The sequence below is a fragment of the Mesoplodon bidens genome, assembly GCF_964165515.1.
Source record: "Mesoplodon bidens genome assembly, chromosome: 3".
Classification (NCBI taxonomy): domain Eukaryota; kingdom Metazoa; phylum Chordata; class Mammalia; order Artiodactyla; family Ziphiidae; genus Mesoplodon; species Mesoplodon bidens.
The window spans coordinates 104,912,718-104,926,872 of NC_138178.1; the positions used below are offsets into that span (position 1 = coordinate 104,912,718).

At 50.7% G+C, this 14,155-nt stretch overlaps 3 protein-coding genes across 3 annotated transcripts; 1 reads left to right on the plus strand and 2 right to left on the minus strand.

Moving 5' to 3' along the window:
* The first annotated feature begins 77 nt into the window (after positions 1-77).
* TSSK4 (testis specific serine kinase 4) lies at positions 78-7,727 on the plus strand. The gene is made up of 5 exons (XM_081230238.1): positions 78-403; positions 500-4,821; positions 5,180-5,394; positions 5,761-6,172; positions 6,630-7,727. The coding sequence occupies exons 2-5, from the start codon at positions 4,600-4,602 to the stop codon at positions 6,807-6,809; spliced, it is 1,029 nt and encodes a 342-aa protein (XP_081086364.1). The 5' UTR covers positions 78-403; positions 500-4,599; the 3' UTR covers positions 6,810-7,727.
* A 70-nt stretch (positions 7,728-7,797) lies between these two features.
* On the minus strand, positions 7,798-11,568 carry CHMP4A (charged multivesicular body protein 4A). Its single transcript, XM_081230235.1, has 6 exons — positions 11,419-11,568; positions 9,817-9,966; positions 9,550-9,727; positions 8,868-8,982; positions 8,567-8,702; positions 7,798-8,141 (listed from the first exon to the last, which is right to left on the minus strand). The coding sequence occupies exons 1-6, from the start codon at positions 11,447-11,449 to the stop codon at positions 8,083-8,085; spliced, it is 669 nt and encodes a 222-aa protein (XP_081086361.1). The 5' UTR covers positions 11,450-11,568; the 3' UTR covers positions 7,798-8,082.
* On the minus strand, positions 9,845-13,490 carry LOC308615129 (magnesium-dependent phosphatase 1). The gene is made up of 7 exons (XM_081230236.1): positions 13,346-13,490; positions 13,169-13,229; positions 12,987-13,097; positions 12,550-12,657; positions 12,367-12,452; positions 12,026-12,185; positions 9,845-9,966 (listed from the first exon to the last, which is right to left on the minus strand). The coding sequence occupies exons 1-6, from the start codon at positions 13,380-13,382 to the stop codon at positions 12,094-12,096; spliced, it is 495 nt and encodes a 164-aa protein (XP_081086362.1). The 5' UTR covers positions 13,383-13,490; the 3' UTR covers positions 9,845-9,966; positions 12,026-12,093.
* Positions 13,491-14,155: the final 665 nt, after the last annotated feature.

A 14,155-nucleotide genomic window follows, 5' to 3' on the forward strand; every position in this document is an offset into this window, starting at 1 on the left:
GCCCGAAGCGTTTGCCGGCTGAACCAATGGGACTCGCCACCGACTGCTGAGGCCGAGCCCCGAGAGGCGGTTCAAGGTCCTCAACCCGGGCGGGGGTGAGGCTTTGGGCGTCGCTGTGGTAGGACAGCAGAGGACACAGCCCATACAAGGGTCCTAGAATCGGATCTCACCTCACTGCTGCTCTGCCATCCGTCCTGAATGGCCTCTCGCCAAAAACCAAATGCCGTAAATAAAAATATCTTCCCGAGGCTGTACTGGAGGCCTCCCTGACCGTATAGCGACCGTCTCGTGTCCGACGATAGGCAAGCCTGGGCCAGGTTTGGTGCAGAGGTACGCAAAGAGATCGGGTATTTGCTCTTTTACCCCGTGAACTGGGCAGCCTGACGCTTGTTGTTAATTGCAGGTAAAGAACCTTGACATGCTTGCTTCGGTCTCTATGTCTTTATTCTTTATTTATCTCTGTATATGTGTTTGAGCATCTCTTAATTTTGTATTGCAGATTATTCTGGAAAAGTTTATCCTGCCATTAGGGAAATTCCTCTGGAGATCAGACCCAGGGGCCATGACTTCGTTTTGGCCACCTGGGAACAACTTAAGGTTTCCTTTCCTCGAGTAAAGAAAGTGGAAAATCTCAAGCGGTTTCTGGCTTGAAAAGCCCTTCATTTACTCACTTCTGCCCTCTCTGACCCAGCCCTCCTCCCCGCAGGAGGAGGTTAGGTTCCAGGAATTAGGGGGTTGAGTTTTTTAGACATCAATGAATTTTGTAATTAGAAAAGTAACTTAGAGTGGCTTTGGAATAATCTTTTAAGTGACAACCCCCTGGTCTCTAAACCTGGGCCTCCTTCACAATTAACAGCCGCCCCCATAAGATCAGTGCCACCAAGCCTCCTCTGCTTTTCTCTCGAATTATCTTCCAAATTGCCCTCCATGCTGCCTTGGTTCAGGCCCCATCCCCTCACCTAAATTATCATGACAGCCACCTTGCTAGTCTCTTGGTCATCTCTCCCCCTGGATCCATTTTCCATACTGCTGCTGCAAGGATTTTTTCTTTTTTTAGTCTTAAAGATGTCCTATTTCCTGCAACAGTGGTTCTTTTTTTTTTTAATTTTAATACAATTTTTAAAGGTAACTTTCCATTTACAGTTATTCCAAAATATTGGCTATATTCCTCGTGTTGTGCAATACATCCTTGAGCCCATCTTACTCCCAATAGTTTGTACCTCCCACTCCTCCACCCCTATAGTGCCCCCTCCTCCTTCTCACTGGTAACCACTGGTTTCTTCCCCATATCTGTGAGTCTGTTTCTTTTTCATTAAATTCACTAGTTTGCAACCGTGGTTCTCAAATCTTGGTGTGCATCAGATTCAGCTGGAAACTTATTAAAAACATAGATACTGGGACTTCCCTGGTGCCACAGTGGTTAAGAATCTGCCTGCCAATGCAGGGGACATGAGTTCGAGCCCTAGTCCAGGAAGATCCCACATGCCGCGGAGCAACTTAGCCCGTGCGCCATAACTACTGAGCCTGCACTCTAGAGCCCGCGAGCCACAACTACTGAGCCCACGTGCCTAGAGCATGTGCTCTGCAACAAGAGAAGCCACCGCAGTGAGAAGCCCACGCACCGCAAGAAAGAGTAGCCCCCGCTCGCCACAACTACAGAAAGCCAGCACACAGCAACAAAGACCCAACGCAGCCAAAAATATAAATAAATAAATAAATAAATTTATAAAAAATAACATAGATGCCTGGGTTCCATCAAATCAGGATCTTGGGGAAGGAGATGACTGGGCATCAGTATTTTTAACAAGCTCTGACTTTGATGCACAGCAAAATTTAACCATGAGTACATAGGATAGAGTCAAAAAAAGCTTGGCATATTAGGCCTCTCAGACCTGCATTTAAATTACTTCTCCAGGTACGTTCCCCTCTGGAACCCTATCCTGTATTTAAATTGAAATCTTGAATGTCATATTTTCTCAAGCTTGCAAGCTAGTCCCTTCTGCCTAGACTGTTCAATCTACCATTCCCTACTTAACCTGCCTGGAGACTTCTTTTTTTTTTTTTTTTTTTTGCGGTACGCGGGCCTCTCAACTGCTGTGGCCGCTCCCGTTGCGGAGCACAGGCTCCGGACCCGCAGGCTCAGCGGCCATGGCTCACGGGCCCAGCCGCTCCGCGGCACGCGGGATCTTCCCGGACCGGGGCACGAACCCGTGTCCCCTGCATCCGCAGGCGGACTCTCAACCACGAGAATTCTTTTGAACAGTGCAAATGCCACCTTCTCCATAAAGACTTCCCTTAACATTTCCTTACAGATTTGTTTATAGAACTTTATCTCACCGTACTGTTATTTTAACTTCTTATGTGTCTGTCTCCCTTGCTAATTGCTAACTCCTCACAGGAGGATTATAATTTATCCATCTTGGTATCCTCAGAGCCTAGCAGTGCTTTTGTATACAGTAGGCAGCTTAATACACATTCCTTGAATGAACTGGTTTACCTGCTGTACGTGATGAGAACAGAGGTGCCACCAAGCTGCCTATCCAGGGGAGCAGAAGATAGGCGGGGCTGGGTGGGCCTCCTTACCACTGTGTGCCCTGGACAGTTGTTCATCTTGACAGACTGAGGATGTAGATGTGGCTTCCAACAGGACTTTGGAACCACCCTGCCAGCAGGATCAGCCTGTCAATAAATAGGAATTTACCAGTAGCCTATGGCATAATCTGTTGGAGTTTCTGTTTTGTTTTGGAGGATGGAAGATAACTCTGATTCTTCCTTTGTTATCTCCTGTGTGCCACCCCCTCCCCCATCTTAAATCCAGATAACCCCTCTGACCACAACCTCTTGTCCTCTGTCTTTCCCACCAAACTTGTTCCATTTCACTGAGACCTGCAACCCCTCCCCCTGCCCTTTGCCCTTTTTCTAGCTTGTCTTCCTAACCCAAGCAGCTTAGATTCTGCATTCCATCATTTTAGCCACATTCTTGCCTGTGTTCTTGATGCCTCTCTCCCATTATTCTTTCACGGCAGCTGCTAAGTGAAACCTTAATCTTGGGTAAGTATGTCTGTTAATATTCAAGCACCTATATCCAGAATGCTAAAATAATCTTAACACTGTGATATGTTAAGATTGTGTGTCCATAAGTTGTGTTTTCCAATCTCATTTGGGCCCTCAGTGCTGCCCAGTAATGCTCATTTTCCAAATCCGCTCTCTCCCATTCTCCACAAGCCTTTCTTCTCAAGTCTTTGACTTCATATCCCTTCTCTCATCAGCTGACCTCCCTTACAGCCTAGTGGGAGATGCAAGCAAGAACGGAAAGGTCTGAGGAAATAAGGCCTATAATAGAACCGTTGGGGTGTGATTAAGGGGTGGATGGTGGGGGAGGCTCCAGTGGAACCTGAGAAATGGCTAGAGGGATGGAAGGAAAACTGTAGAGTTCAGGGTCATGGAAGGCAAGATAAGAATGCATTTCAAGGGGACTTCCCTGGTGGTCTGGTAGGTAGAACTCCGTGCTCCCAATGCAGGGGGCCAGGGTTCAATCCCTGGTCGGGAAACTTACAGCCCACATGCATGCTGCAACTAAAGATCCCACGTGCCGCAACTAAGACCCAGTGCAGCCAAAATAAATATTTTCTAAAAAGAATGCATTTCAAGGTTAAGAGGAGTCTCCATCCCCACCTCATAAATCCGAGTGATCCTTGTAACCGTCTTTATGCATAGAAAGGTATGGAAGTGATGTTTTGTGATTCTGGAGCCTAGGCCTCAATTGGTGATGCAGCTTGTTTTTTTTTCTCTTGAAATTCAGTGCAAACTGTGTGAGGGAACTTGGGCTACTCTACTGAATAATGAGATCATGCGCAGAAACAAACCAGCCCAGCTGAGATGATGCCACTAGCTGAATTACCCAACTGAGTCCAGCTCAATTTGTTCAAAAAAAAAAAAAAAAAAAAAAAGGTGGTTATTTTAAGCCACCCCCCCCCCCGCAAAAGAAAGAATACGTTTTAAAGTTAGGTTCCTTAGAACATGCTTCTACAATACCTTGCGATTCTCTGTGATATTCTGACACTCAGGTGTTTCTCATGCTGGATTATAAACGCTAGCAGAATAGGGTCTCTCTTGGCCTTATTGGTTATTTTCTCCCAGGACTCCGTACACTGCCTGGCACATAGCAGGTGCTCAATAAACATGATTGGTTGAAAGGACCAGATCCACGGAGCGAGTCTCACCAGATTATAAAGGTACCTCCAGCAATGAATATGTTCCAAACTGCATTTCCTTCTCAAGCCTTGTGGCCAGTGGTGGATAGAAGGTGAATTATGATGTGTGCGGAACATGGGACCTTGGGGGGTTCCGTAACCAAGAGGAGAAAGAAGTAACAACAGCCAGTGGAGACAAAAAGAACTGCTTTCCCCTTCTTCCCTCTCCAAGCTCCTAGTGGAGAGCTGAGCCCAGCATCCCAGACTTGTGTGACTACATAGGCAAGCTTTTGGAGACTAACTTCACTTTGGTTCCCTAGCCTTCAGCGGCTCAAGATGTTGGCTTTCTGAGCAGACTGGAGGCTTTTAAGTAGCAAAGCTCCCTGCTCTCAGCAAGCCCAACACCATGGGGAAGGGAGACACCTTGCAAGCACCATCCACCTCGGCCTACCGCTCTGTCATGGAGGAATATGGTTACGAAGTGGGCAAAGTCATTGGCAATGGCTCCTATGGGACGGTGTATGAGGCTTACTACACAAAGCAGAAAGTCATGGTGGCTGTCAAGATCATCTCAAAGAAGAAGGCCTCTGAGGACTATCTTAACAAGTTCTTGCCCCGTGAGATACAGGTTGGAAAGGGGGCTAGAAGAGGGAGCTGGTAGCAAGCTGCTTAAGGCTTCTCAAAAGGGGTATGGTTAGGAGGGGGTGGAGCCAGAAACCCCTATACCACAACTGAATGGCTCACTAGGCAGCTAGGAAAATTACTTGTAAATTCAGCTTCTTTCCACCTCACCTCCAGACCCTCAAAAAGTAAAAAGTACAAAGCTCTGCGTTTGTCCATAGGCCACCCGCCCTCTGGGGTTTGATTCTGTTGCAAAGTTCTAGGAAAGTAGCAGTGGGAGAGTAGAAGGCTGGGAGAGTAGAAGGCTGGGAGTGCAGCCAGGGTGCTCCCTGCCTGGGTTTGATGGGTCCCTCTTCTGGGGCCAGGTAATGAAGGTCCTGCGGCACAAGTATCTCATCAACTTCTATCAGGCCATCGAGACCACATCCCGAGTGTACATCATTCTGGAGCTGGCTCAGGGTGGTGACGTCCTTGAGTGGATCCAGCACTATGGGGCCTGCTCTGAGCCCCTTGCTGGCAAGTGGTTCTCCCAGATGACCCTGGGCATCGCCTACCTGCACAGCAAGGGCATCGTGCACCGGTGAGGGCGCTGCCACCCAGACTGGGGCCTTTGGGCTCCCAAGGGGGTTTTATGCACGTCTTCCATGTTCTACCCTCTTTTTTTCTTCCCTTGACCTCCCTCCTCAGTATCTAGGCCTATTCATCCACTTAATTTTAATCATCCGGTCAAGAACATTTATTAAGTGCCCACTGTGAGCAGAACACTTTATGAAAAGTGAGGGTGAGCTCCTAGTGATCCTCGGGTACCACCCTCTCTTCCCTCTGGGCTCTGCTCACAACTCCATGACCTTCCTTCCTCTCTGCCCTGTGTCCTCATAATGGCATCTCTCTCCCTCTTTGCCTTTCCTTATCTCTAGCCTCTGACCTCTGGCCCTTCAGCTCCCAGTCTAACACTAAGCCCTCTCCTGACCCCCAGCCTTTCTGCTGCTGGTAGGGACTTAAAGTTGGAGAACCTGTTGCTGGACAAGCGGAAGAACGTGAAGATATCGGACTTTGGCTTCGCCAAGATGGTGCCTTCTAGCCAGTCTGTGCGGAGTAGCCCTTCTTACCACCAAGGGAACTGCTTTAGCCACCTCAGCCAGACCTACTGTGGCAGCTTTGCTTATGCCTGCCCGGAGGTCTTGCTAGGCCTGCCCTACAACCCTTTCCTTTCTGACACCTGGAGCATGGGCGTCATCCTCTACACGCTGGTGGTTGCCCGTCTGCCCTTCGATGACACCAATCTCAAGAAGCTGCTGAGAGAGACTCAGAAGGAGGTCACTTTTCCACCTAACTATGCCATCTCCCAGGAGTGCAAGGTGCTGGCTCCCCCAGGAGGGCTGAGGCCTCAGGGGTGACCTGCAGAGAGGGAATACCCAAACTAGACCTCCCAACCCCAGGGAAGCCTCCCCCCCACCCCCCGATACCAGGGCCATTCCACACCCTTGCCCTGCCCTAGAATAGTGGGGAGGGCTTAAAGGGCCAACCTCTGAGCTTGCACCTGGGATGTGAGTGATAAGCAGGTTTTAGTCTCTATATCTCTTTAGGCCAGAAGGGGATTCTGCAAGGATTTCCCCCAAGGAACCCTGCCTTTCCTTCCCCTCAAGGTGTTGGCTTTCTGAGCAGACAGGAGGCTTTTAAGGGTAAAGTCAGGGCCACACTCCCTTTCACCAGAGTGGTGTGATGGGCTATCCTGCATCTTTCTTAGGTCCAGCTGCTCATTGTGTGGCACAATGCGGGCCAGCTCAGCCAAGACCTCTCTCTCCCCTGCCCTAGAACCTGGTCCTCCAGATACTACGCCAAGCCACCAAGCGTGCCACCATCCTGGACATCATCAAGGATCCCTGGGTGCTCAAGTTCCAGCCTGAGCAACCCACCCATGAGATCAGGCTGCTTGAGGCAATGTGCCAGCCCCCCAGCACCAACTGTCACCAATCCTTGGAAATCAGTACCTGAAAATGGCAGAAGGATGAGGGGGTTGAAAGAGGAGCAAAGCAGAAGGGTCTTGGGCTAAAATCTTTCACACCAAAAATAAATCTAATTCTGTTTTAGTCTCATCGGCTAGCGTCACATTCTTCCCTCCGGGGAACCTTAGCAGGGAACACTGCTGAGGGCGAGAGGTGTGTTTCTGCCCAGAGCTTGTAACCAGTCATCTTGACACTGGTTAAGTCAACATTATAATTTACAGTGTAGCACATATGTGGCTCACAGGTGACTGGGTTGGGCGTGCTCACAGGAACACCTGCTTTGGGGAAGCTTCATTATTCTGGCTGAGTACATGCTCAATTTTGTCTATCTCTATGCACTGTAAATGTTCAAGCAGTGGGGTAGAGGTTGCTCTACCCTGATTGCTCGGTTTGGTCACAGCTCTGCCTGTCTACAGCGCAAGGGGACGGCACTGTTCGTTCTTTTCGACGTGGGTGTCAGGAGGTATGTACGATCTTGGTTCCGTCCTCCTCCAAATGCCACCTGACCCACTACTGAAACAATCCCGGTGAATCATGGCCCCTCGTCATCGCTCCTACACGTTGAAGTGACAGTTCCAACCAAGCCTGTGAACTGTGCGCCGCGGAGAAAGGAAGCCTATTGACCCCATATCCCCGTACGTCTCCTTTCCCACCCGTGAAAGTGGGCTTTGTGAGGGGACAGCTGGTGAGTCACGGGGCGCTCTCGGCAGAGACACAACTGGGTGGAAGCAGCGAGAGGGGGCTCAGGGACAGCTCCACAGGGTTCTAGGATAAATAACAGAGGGCAGTTTCCTCACCCTCAGCACCAGGCAGCTCTAGGACACACCAGCTCGAGAGATGGAACAGTATCCGCCTGGAACATGGTAGGTTGAGAGAACGGAAGCTCCCATTTCTCCTATGCTCCGACTCCCCCTCATTACTCTCATTACTACTCATTTCTTGAAACAAAGCTCCGAGGACCAGGAGACGAGTTTCAGTTGTAGACAAGGCAGCATAAGCACTAGGGTTCCATCCGCCCAACTTTATTGCGAACGAGGGCACTGTAACTGCTATCAAAGGGAGCCCAGGGGTTCCTCCTGCACCAAGATCCTTCTTCAGGGTTGAGCCAGGGATGGGAGGGCGACAGACCCTTTTCTCAGGCAGGGTCACACTACCACCCTCAGCAGGACCTCCCAACAAGGCCATGTTCCTTTAGCTTAGCACTTGGCACTTAAGGAAAAGAGAACAATGAAGGCAGCGTCAGGTAGACAAGCCCAGACTCATCAGGACACCCACTCAGCCAACTGCTTTAGTGCTTCTTCATCTTCATCCGTTTTGGGAGCTTTGGGGATAAGGACACCCAGAGAAAGAAAGAAGTGTTAAGGCCTCAGCAACTTCCAACCACCCCCTCCTATAATGCTCAGAGCCTGCGGAACGCTCTCTCCCAGCAAAGAACCTAAGGGTATGGTCTTGCTTGCTGGGCTGCTGCTAATTCCCACAGCACCTTTGTGCAAATCAGAAGCTGCCTCTTTCTCCGGGCATGTGCCGCCCTAAACCAGGGGACACAGTTTGCTAAGTGAAGCACAGGCCTGATTTCAGTCCTCATTCCCCTTCAGCCAGGTGCCCTTATGCAGTCAACAACCTGTGCAACTGTAGCAGCAACCCTCTCTGCCTGGATCCTTTCAGGCAGGATGGGTGACGAATAATTTTTCCCCATATCTATCCCACCCTCTCAAGTCCTTGAGATGACAGAACAGCCCTGGGTACCTGGCCCTGCAGGAAGATGTGTAGAGGGTACACTGGGCAGTGTGACTGGGGGTTCCTCCTCCTTGTCGCCCACATGTAACAACTCTCGGGCCAATTCCTCCTGCTCCAGCTCCTCTAGCTCCTCCAACAGTTCATCCTGGATATGGGATGACAAGATCACTCAAGACAAAGGAAAATTCTACTTCCAAAAACATACCACTTTTGGAGTTTTCCCCAAACCTGTCCCACAGTTCTCTTGGGCATTCCTTCTGGCTGGTCCCATGCCTTCTCCAATATTCCTTGACCCCTCACTCCCAATCACCTCATCCACATCATCTCCAAATCCCACGGGTCGAGAAATGGCATCTGAGATCTGCTGGGCCACCTCCTGTTGTTCTGTGATGTCAGCCATCAGTTCATCCACCTTGTCAATGTCCCTGAGAACAAGATACATAGCCCAGAAATCAGGTGACAACCCTGACTTTTTCATCTCACGTGAATGAAGACCCTCCTGCCTGTGGCTTCAGACTGACAAATCCATGGCTACTAGGTAAAAGAGATCCCCGGAAAAGTGTAAAGAGGCAAATCTGGGCTAAGAAATGGCAAGAAGACACACTGGGAAGGAATGGTTGCACGCTCTTCTCTGAAGGATCTTTAAAAATGAGGAAAATTGGGAATTCCCTGGCAGTCCAGTGGTTAGGACTGGGCGTTTTCACTGCGGAGGGCCCGGGTTCAATCCCTGGTCCAGGAACTAAGATCCCACAAGCCTTGCAGTGCAGCCAAAAAACCACACACAAAAAAAGAGGAAAATCATCTTTCCTCCCTAGAATGCCCCAGCCAGCAAAGAGATCACCTTGCAATAAGCAAGGAGGCTGACAGGGGTCTAGCCATCACAGGCAACTCTACCGTAAATTCACATCTGGAGAGGTTTTAAGATTCACAGTACAATATCAAGCTACTCTCCCCAGTGCCTGGGCCCCCTCCTCCCCTACCCCCGTACCCACATGTCCTGGTAGGCCTTCTTCATGCCTTGGGCAGCAAGCTCCATGGTACGAAGCACTTCTGCATTGGTGGTGGCATTCTCAATGGCCTCACGCTGAAACTCCAGGGTGGATAATGTCCCGTCCGTTTGTGCCAGCTGCTGTTCCAACCTTTTCTTCCTCCGCAAAGCCTGTAGGGCGGCTGATCCAGCCCACACCCTGAACATCAGAGCCAGAAGCCCTTGCTCCCCCCCGGGCCCTCCCTGGTGGTGCTTTTCCTTCCCCCATTACCTCTCTTATTCTTCGTCCCATGCTTCTTGGCAGTTTGTAGCTCCTGTTCAATCTTCTGCTCCAGAAATTCCTGTTTCTTGATCAGTATCTTCTCTGTCTCCTTCAGTTTCTGTATTGCCTCTTCAGGGGTTGGCCCCCTCTCCTTCTTCTCTGGAGTCCAATGGAGCAGCCCACATGTGTAAAGGAAAAATATTAGCCACCGATTACTGAGTGCATAGTATGTGCTAGGCACTTGCCCGTGTTATTGTTAATCCCCAAACAACTTTCTACGATGAATGTACTATCTCTACAAATGTGAAAACAGGCATGAAAACGTTAACATTTTGGTCTAAAATCACAATTACTATAGTAAGACACTGCAAAGGAATTGAAATGTGACAGTATGATTTCCCAAGCCAATATTCTTTTGCTATTCCTAGATACCTTTCAAGTCATTTCCAGTTGTTTTTTTAAATAGAATTTATTTTTTTAGAGCAGTTTTGGGTTCACAGCAAACTGAGTGAGTGGAAGGTACAAAGACTTCCCATATACCACCTGCACCCACACACGCATAACCTCCTCATTACCGTGTTCCCCACCAGAGTTCAATCACTTTTTATAATTACTGTTCCACTTGCTATCCTAGGAGATACTCAAGGTCCTGATTCCACAGGATCAAACTGAACGAAGTAGGGAGGCTAGAGAAAAAATAATCTGATCTCAATTTCTCCCTTCATCTGCTGCACTTCTAACAGACTTATTAAAAAAAAAAAATCTGAAGGCCCTAGCCTGCTTAATATCCTTCCATACTCTCCACTGCCTACAGGATAAAATCCAAAAAACTTTAAGACACACAGGGTCCTTCATGATCTGGCCCCCGTTTACCTCTCCATCCACACTTTCCTCTTCCTCCAGCGCGCGTGCGCGCGCGCGCGCGCGCACACACACACACACACACACTCACAGGGCAGCCAGAACTCCTTTTCCCTAAATATACCATACTTTTTCCTGCCTCTGTTTTGCACAGTTACCTCTTCCTGGAGAACCTCAACCCCCCATCTGGCATACTTCTAGCCTTCTGGATCACCACCCGCCGTGCCTGCTTCTTCCGCGCACCCCTGGTTTTTAGGGAAATCTCCATCACAGAGTCGCCACACTACGACGTAAACGCCAGATTTTGCTTGTTTAGGAAACTCTCCATCACGGAGTCGCCACACTACGCTGTAAATGCCAGACTTTGCTTGTCTTCCCGCACCACAGAGGAGCTCACGAGGGCTACCTTTCTTGGGTCACCTCAGATTGCCTCTGGCCCAGCATAAAGGAAGCACCAGTGTTTTGGAAAAGGACTGAATGCCGACAGGCAGCAACTCGTCCCCCAGGCCTTAACAGCGGGAGCCAGCGCAGCTGCCACGCTCTCCACTCGCGCCCCCTCCCGGGCCTCGAGCTCTTCTCTCCGAGGGAAGGAAGGAAGGCAGCTGGAGCCAGGCGTCCTGACAAGGCGGCGCCTCCTGGCCCGGGAGAAGGCCTTGCTGGACCACCGGGGTTTTCAGGACAGCGTCTCCCGGCTCTTCCCCCGCCCCCTGCGGCCAGCACCTCCCGGGGACCAGTCTCGCCCGGGCTCACCCCTCCCGAAGAGGCGGCCGAGCCCACTCATCGCGACCCTCGCCTCTCCCGCCTCCGCCCTACGGCGTCCCGTACGCTTCCGCCTTCCTCCCGGGAGGTGCTGTGCTCATCACGCCAAGACCAGCCTCGGCCAATCCTTCCTTGGGGCACCGCGGCGACATCATCAACAAGCGCCAGCGAGACCACTATCACGTGCGGCCCGACACACCAGCCGCAAACCCACGCGCTCCTCTTAAAGCGGCCGCTTCGTTTCCCACTATATAAAAAGGTCGCCTCACCCTCCCCACCCCAAAACAAAGTCTTTGCTTCCTGGAAGGAAATGTGCAGGGTAATGCACCCCACTACTTGGGGCCAGTGGAAGAGTTCTTCATGCCCTTGACAGAGCTCAGGAGAGGTGTGGGGATGGGGAGAGCATAAGGGGATCACAGTCTTGGGTTTGCCAGAAGTTTATAAGGCAGAACCTGATGCAGTCTAATGCCTCACATACTGGTCTTGGCACCTCCGGATGGCCCACCCCGGGTCACACGCTAGAAAATTAGAAACAACACACACTGGGTAAGACCTCTTCTGCCACACACAAATACACTTTAATAATTTACAAATGCACCTGAAAATGCCCTCCTGATTTCCTTTCAGTTCTATGCCTCAAATGAGGCTCATCCACAGGACTGGACCTCAGAGTCCAGCTTGTGCCTTTGCAAATGTCTCTAATCCTTGAGTTAGGGTCTGAAGGCTCATTCCATTCTGGACATGAATGCTGGTAACACCTAGAAAGAGAGAAGCCACAATTTCATCAGGCCTTCAGGGCTCCCTATTATGACTCTCACCTTTTTGGGGTGTCAGCTGCATGCAAACTATCCATCCTGTACGTATCTACCTAACCCCTTCCCTCTTAGGAACCCTTTCTCCTCACTCCCCAAACGGCTATCCTTGCCACTCAGTCAGTACCCAGTTTGCTGACATCTACAATATTCCGCTTTTCATCATCAAAGAAGATCATCTGGGAGAAAGGAACTCCAGTCTTCTGCTGCAACCTGTGCAAGACACGGCGAGGGTAACCACTCTGGCTTCTTAGCTCCTCCAGCCTCTCTGGTCTTCTGTCTCCCTCCTTCTCCCCTTATCTCAGCGTACCTCTCAAAGTGCGTGACCTTGCTGCCTGGATAGATCTCCCGATGAACAAAGTATCTGACAAGGTCAAAGAGCTCCAGTAGCTGGTTGGCCCCTTCAACCTCACCTGTCCTGCAAAAAGGTGTAGTAGATGGGATCAGGAGAGTGGAGGGCCAAGGCTGCAGGTGAAATTATGTGTAACCAGGGGGAAATCAACTTGCTGTTCTTCCGGGATGGGTAGGCATCCTCCGCCCTGATTCAATTCCATATCCTTCCTGTCTGACACAGGTGGCACTGAGCCAATGTTTATTAAACAAAATGCACAGGAGAGAGCACAATTCGAAAAATATACAAATACCTGCAAGTTCGCACCGCCTAATTTTTGCAGCCAAGGGGTTACACGGGAAGTCTCCTCATGCATGCACCTCTCAGCATTAGACCGACTCAGTCGCTCTTCTTACCGTGAAGCGGCCGCGACGGGCACCCCCAAGCCCTGCAATCTTTCCAGGACCTCAGGCACCTGTGGGTACAGTCGGACGGCCTGGCCCCGCCTATCTCGTACAGTTCCATCACTGGAGAGGGCGAGAGTGTGCTCAGCTCCCGCGGGGTCCCCTGGCCCCAGGCCTCCCCAGCCCCGCCTCACCTGTTCTTGTGGAACGGGGGGTCTACGTGCGTGTCCACCCAGAACGGCCACAGCGTGTAATCTGTGAGAGAAAGGAGGGGGAGGTCTCAGCCTGGGCGGGCGCAGGGCCTTGAGAGCATCAACTGGGGTTTGGAAAAAACTGTGCCCTACGAAACTCTTCCCAATCCAGCCCCTCACCTAGATCGAAGACTACGAGCTTCGGGAGCCGCGCCATGACCCGCGCCCGCAGGCTGCGCGCACGGAGGCGGGCCTTTCTGCCGCGGCTCCCAGGCCGCCCCGCGGGCCTTAGAGAAGCGGCGACTAGAGCGTCGCCAACCTGAGCTGGGAAGATCGGCCCCAAAACCTCGCAAGAGCGCCTTCTGGTGGTGGTGGTGGGGAGGACCGCAGCAAAGTGCCAATGCGACTACTCACAGGATCGCAATGGTCCTCAAGTCTCTCCAGGGGATATTCTTCCCTTGCTTCTCCACCCCACCCAGCCTCTACAGCTTCTACTGAACTAGGCGAGACAAGGAAGGGAAGCCCTTTCTTCTGGCACCCGTCTCTCATTTTATCTCACCATCTGAGTCCTAAAGTGATCCATCATAGCTTGTCACTCCACACTCATCCTTTCTCCGTATCAGCCACTCCACGGTACACAGCCTAGAGCCCTCAGCAATATTCCAGCCATAAAAGAATGCAGTGTCTGCTAAGCTCTTGATGCCTTTCTTGAACCAGGCCCCAATGTCCAGTAGGGTCACAATGGGGGAGAATTCACTCTCCTGGTTTCTACCACCCACATCGGTAGTATCTGACAGATATGTAACAACCAGTTTGGGGAGAAGAACTGATTTGTATTGTTTGTCAATTTCTGTAAATATTCCTACCATGGCCAATTTCAAGCTACCAACATGAAGCCACTTAATATGGGGTTAGGAAAGATGCCAACAATTAGCTCTGGAGCGGGTTAAGACCTGGCTCCAGCACACCACTGAGTGTAGACTCTTAAGA

Coding starts and splice junctions, on each gene's coding strand:
- LOC308615129 (XM_081230236.1), bottom strand. CDS start 13,382: ATGGCGCGGCTCCCGAAGCTCGTAGTCTTCGATCTAG. Junction 13,230..13,345: donor GCTCGTAGTCTTCGATCTAG/GTGAGGGGCTGG, acceptor TTTCTCTCACAG/ATTACACGCTGTGGCCGTTC. Junction 12,186..12,366: donor TGTAGATGTCAGCAAACTGG/GTACTGACTGAG, acceptor CTCTCTTTCTAG/GTGTTACCAGCATTCATGTC.
- TSSK4 (XM_081230238.1), top strand. CDS start 4,600: ATGGGGAAGGGAGACACCTTGCAAGCACCATCCACCTCGGCCTACCGC. Junction 5,395..5,760: donor AGCAAGGGCATCGTGCACCG/GTGAGGGCGCTG, acceptor TTCAGCTCCCAG/TCTAACACTAAGCCCTCTCC. Junction 6,173..6,629: donor CCATCTCCCAGGAGTGCAAG/GTGCTGGCTCCC, acceptor CCCCTGCCCTAG/AACCTGGTCCTCCAGATACT.
- CHMP4A (XM_081230235.1), bottom strand. CDS start 11,449: ATGAGTGGGCTCGGCCGCCTCTTCGGGAGGG. Junction 9,967..11,418: donor CGGCCGCCTCTTCGGGAGGG/GTGAGCCCGGGC, acceptor ATTGGACTCCAG/AGAAGAAGGAGAGGGGGCCA. Junction 9,728..9,816: donor TGGGACGAAGAATAAGAGAG/GTAATGGGGGAA, acceptor GGGCTGGATCAG/CCGCCCTACAGGCTTTGCGG.